At 66.7% G+C, this 4,066-nt stretch overlaps 1 protein-coding gene across 2 annotated transcripts in view; it reads left to right on the top strand.

The window, feature by feature from the left end:
- ENTREP2 (endosomal transmembrane epsin interactor 2) overlaps window positions 1-1,621 on the top strand; it is a 38,737-nt gene extending 37,116 nt beyond the window's left edge. For both annotated transcript variants that reach the window (XM_014583757.1, XM_014583758.1), the window contains one exon: window positions 1,336-1,621. In XM_014583757.1, coding sequence (XP_014439243.1) covers window positions 1,336-1,605 — 270 coding nt within the window. In that variant the 3' untranslated portion in view covers window positions 1,606-1,621. The remainder of the gene's footprint in view (window positions 1-1,335) is intronic.
- The last annotated feature ends 2,445 nt before the right edge of the window (window positions 1,622-4,066 follow it).

The following is a 4,066-nucleotide window of genomic DNA, read 5'->3' on the forward strand; positions in this document are numbered from 1 at the left end:
CCTCCTCCCTGGTCCTCGCCGGCCCGGTGGCCTCTCTGTCTGCGTCCTCGCTCGCCCCGCCTGGTGGCCTCTGTCCGCGTCCTCACCGGTCCCACCAGGTGGCCTCTCTGTCCGCGTCCTCGCTCGCCCCGCCTGGTGGCCTCTGTCCGCGTCCTCACCGGTCCCACCAGCGGGCCTCTCCGTCCGTGTCCTCGCCCGCCCCGCCACCGGTCCCACCAGGCGGGGCGAGCGAGGATCGCTGGCCCCGCCAGGGGGCCTCTCTGTCCAGGTCCTTGCCCTCGCCCCGCCTGGTGGCCTCTGTGTCCGTGTCCTCACTCGCCCCGCCTGGTGGCCTCTCCGTCCGTGTGGTAATCAGCCCCGCCCAGTGGGCTCTCCGTCCGTGTCCTCGCTGGCCCCCACCCGGTGGCCTCTGCCTGTGTCATCTCAGAGCCCACCGCTGCTGGCCCCCAGGGTTCTCCAGGCCCAGGAGGCCTCTCCCCTCCATGTGCACTGTCTTCATCCTCTGGCCAAAGTAACGGCTCCCCATGGACCCTGCCATGCAGCCTGGACCTCGAGGGACCCATCAGGGCCACTCAGGGCCAGGGGAGATGCCCCCACTGGGCAGTGGGTGGGGGCGGGGCTGCCCTCCCGTGCAGTCCAGGCCGCGGTGCCGTCTCCTGCTCCCTCCCCCACATAGGCCGGACTGCTGAGCCTCTGCACCTCACAGGGGCCGGCACCTTCCTCCTGGGACTGAGGCCCACGCCACTGTCACAGCTTCTCGTGTCTAATGGCCCGGCTTACTCATGGCCCTCAAAAGCCCCAGGGCAGACTGGCCAGCTGTGTGCATTCGCCCTACCCACGGGAAATGCTCCCTGACTCAGGGCTGCCTGGGTGGGATGGTGCCGCGTGGCCTCCCCACGCTGGGCCACCGTAACATGCAAGATGACCAGTGAACTTGCGACCGGGTGCCGCAGCATCACGGTAGGCAGCCTGGAGCCGCCCTCTCAGGTGCCAAGGGGCCGCTTCCTCCTGCGGTCCTGTGCGAGGCTGGGGCTGGCGTCTCGCTGCCCCACTTCCCAAGCTTGGCCTTCAGGGGGCCCTGTCTCTGTGCACCTTGATTCTGCCAGGCAGGTGACCAGACCCTGGGGAAGGGCCTGGGCAGGGCAGGTGGGGAGGCCGGGCCCTGCAGGAGGCTGGCCCATTAGTCCTGGGCACCCACTCTGCTTGCCCGCCTGGACCTTCGGTCATGGAGGGTGGGGACCCAGAGGCAGGGCCTTGCCAGCTGCTGGCCGGCTTGGCCCTCTGTCTCAGGGAACAGCTTCCAGCCGCTGGCAACCCCTCTTGCCCCGATTGCAGTTCCTGCCTCGTGCTCTGCTGTGGCTGCCTGTTGGTCACCGTCACCTCCCGGGGACCTGGACGCCCAGGAAGCTAACCGACAGCCAGAGGCCTACACACGGTCTGCAGACGGCAGCCGCATTCACTAGCGGACAGCGGGGCGTGGAGGCCAAGCTCCAGGAACGCGGGCACCGTGACCTCCCGGCTGAGGTGCGGCTGGCAGCTGGCACCTCTAGGCAGCGCCCTGTTGACGAGGCTGTCTGCAGGGCCAGCATCCTGGACCTCGTGTAAGGCGGTCACGGGCCGAGATGGGACCTCGTGGCCAGATGCTGCCACCTCTACGCTCAGCTCCTGGTGGGCAGAGGCCCCCGGGGTCACACAGGCCTGTGTGCCCAGAGAGCACGTGTCCTCCCATCCCACAACCCGTGTCCACAGCACACGCTATGGGGGTACCTGGCAGGAGCTGATGGGGCTGCAGTGCAGCACGGCTGCCCGCCAGCAGGAGCAGATCCCTTACCAGCGCGGCGTGCCATCCCGAGGCCGCGGGACCTCTTCTCTCCTGGCCACGTTGCTGTCACCAAACCCTGGTTTGGCTCTGACCCTGCAAGGAGACAGTGGTCTGCACGGTGGCGCCTGGAGGAACCCCGTCAGTGTCCTGGGTCTTCCCGCTTCCTCCTGGGCTCTCTCTGCCCTCACCCAGGGGCAGACTCAGGGTATTGCCGTCTGGCCTGTCGCTGTGAGCAGAGCCTGGAGCCCCGGGGGCTGCCCCATCAGCTCATTGGGAAGTGCCCTGAGCAGCAGGACCCCATGAGCCAGTGCCCGTGGAGACTCCCGCATGCCCTGAGCAGCCACGCAGCTGGCACCATGGCTGCGGGCACTGTGCTCGCCACACTCGTGTTCCTCTCAGACGGTCCCCCAGGCCGGGACCTGGCCTGTGGGGACAACGCTAACTGTCCACGAGATGCTAGTGACGCCTTTGTGAGCACTTCATCTGCCCAGGAAACGGGACATCCGCTCCCCGCGTTGTCCAGCGAGAGCTTCTGGAGCCCCGGGAAGCGTGTCCCCACAGGACAACAGCGGTTTCCCAGGGTGGCCTCCCCAGACACAAGCGGGCAGACACCCAGCGCCCTGGCCCAACTCATGACGTCTTCCGTGGCGTCGCTGTGTGGGGCCATGTGCCTCAGGGCCACGCACGGAGACCCCGTGCTCCTCGGGCCAGGCAGGACTACTCACAGGTCCTCCCAGGGCATTGGCCGGGCCACCGGAGAACTGCGCCCACTGCTCGGATCTCTCCCTGCCCCTCCTGCCCCTGACCTGCTCTGCTGTCCGCCTGGGCACCTTCCCTGGGCATGCCGCCCTGCAGGGCTGAGCCACGAAGCCTCAGACCCGTCCCCAGGCACTCCTTCACCGCTGCGCCCACCTGACCGCCTTTGCCCTCATAGCAGCTCTGCCCTGCATTCCCCTGCTCAGGGCCCCGGGGACTCGGGGCCCTGGATCCGCCAGTTTGGTGCTGCAGCCCTGTGGGGTCCAGGAGGGGAGCAGACCCCACCTCCCGGTGCCCTCTCTGCACCCTCTCGGGTACCTGAGTCGGCTATGGCTGCTGGGAGGGCACCCCGGGCGGGCCAGGCCCGGGCTTCTCCCCACACTAGTACCTGATGGGGCTGCACCCACTGGGACTCACGGGCTGAGGCATAGGCGGGCCCCAGAGCCAGCTCCACAGAATAAGGACGTGCAGACAGCGCCACACAGACCGTGTGACAGCGTGGATCCAGCCTGCTCTTCCCACCCCATCTTGGCCCGGACACTGAAAGGGAGGACATGCAGAGACCTGCTCGTACAGCGAGACGGGGCGCCTTCCGTTCCGCGAGGTGTCCTAACACAAGTCTAATAAATGGGGTTCCTGCCTCCGCGTCTCCGAGGTCTAGCCAGAGCGACGCGGTGCCCATAGCTGCCCCTTGGGCTTCTGGACAAGGCCTGGTCCTGGGTGTGAGGGACCAGCGCCGCCCTGCCAGTGTACTCCCTGGGGCTCTGGAGAGCAGCGCCCAGCAGCCCGGTGTCACCCTGGCCACTCACCTTGGTCAGGCACATAGCACAGCCGGGCTCCTGAGGAAGGCCTCTTTCCTCTGCTACTCGGGATGCTTTTTCAGGGCCAGCCAGTGATGTGGGGTCAAGGCAGCTGGATCCCACCGAGCCGACTGCATGGTCCTGGTCCCGGTCCCAGACCCGGCAGCTTGGGAAACACACCTGGTGCGTGTGTGTGCATGCCCAAATCCCGAGAGGAGACTGGAGAAGGGACTGCAGCGTAGCCATCCCCCTGGGGGTGATTTCTCACTTCTGCCTCCAGTGACTGACATGCCCTAGAGCAAAACTAAACAGTGTCATTTGTCCTAAGATACAGATCCCACCCCCACAAGCAGGGCCTTCTCAGTGCAGTCCCCGTCTCAGCCAGGCCACATAACACACACTGAGTACCTGGCGCGTACAGGGTGGTCCCAGGACTCGAACCCGAGACCTCGCCCACACGCGTCTGGTTTTGTTACCACTGCACCCCTGCCCTCAGCTCTATATGGGTGACCTTTACAGCCCCAGGGGGTGGCCATCCCTGGCTGGCGTTTTTGTTTCTTAGCGAAGTGCTTCGTTTTGCTCTCGTGGCTTCATGGGGAGACCGACCAGGAGGGTGCAGCCTTGCCCCCTCTCCTGACGGAGCTGCCGGGGTGCGGCCTCTGCGACTCCCGGGAGGGGGCCAGCACGG

The sequence above is a fragment of the Tupaia chinensis genome, unplaced genomic scaffold (assembly GCF_000334495.1).
Source record: "Tupaia chinensis unplaced genomic scaffold, TupChi_1.0 Scaffold144682_1, whole genome shotgun sequence".
NCBI lineage: Eukaryota > Metazoa > Chordata > Mammalia > Scandentia > Tupaiidae > Tupaia > Tupaia belangeri.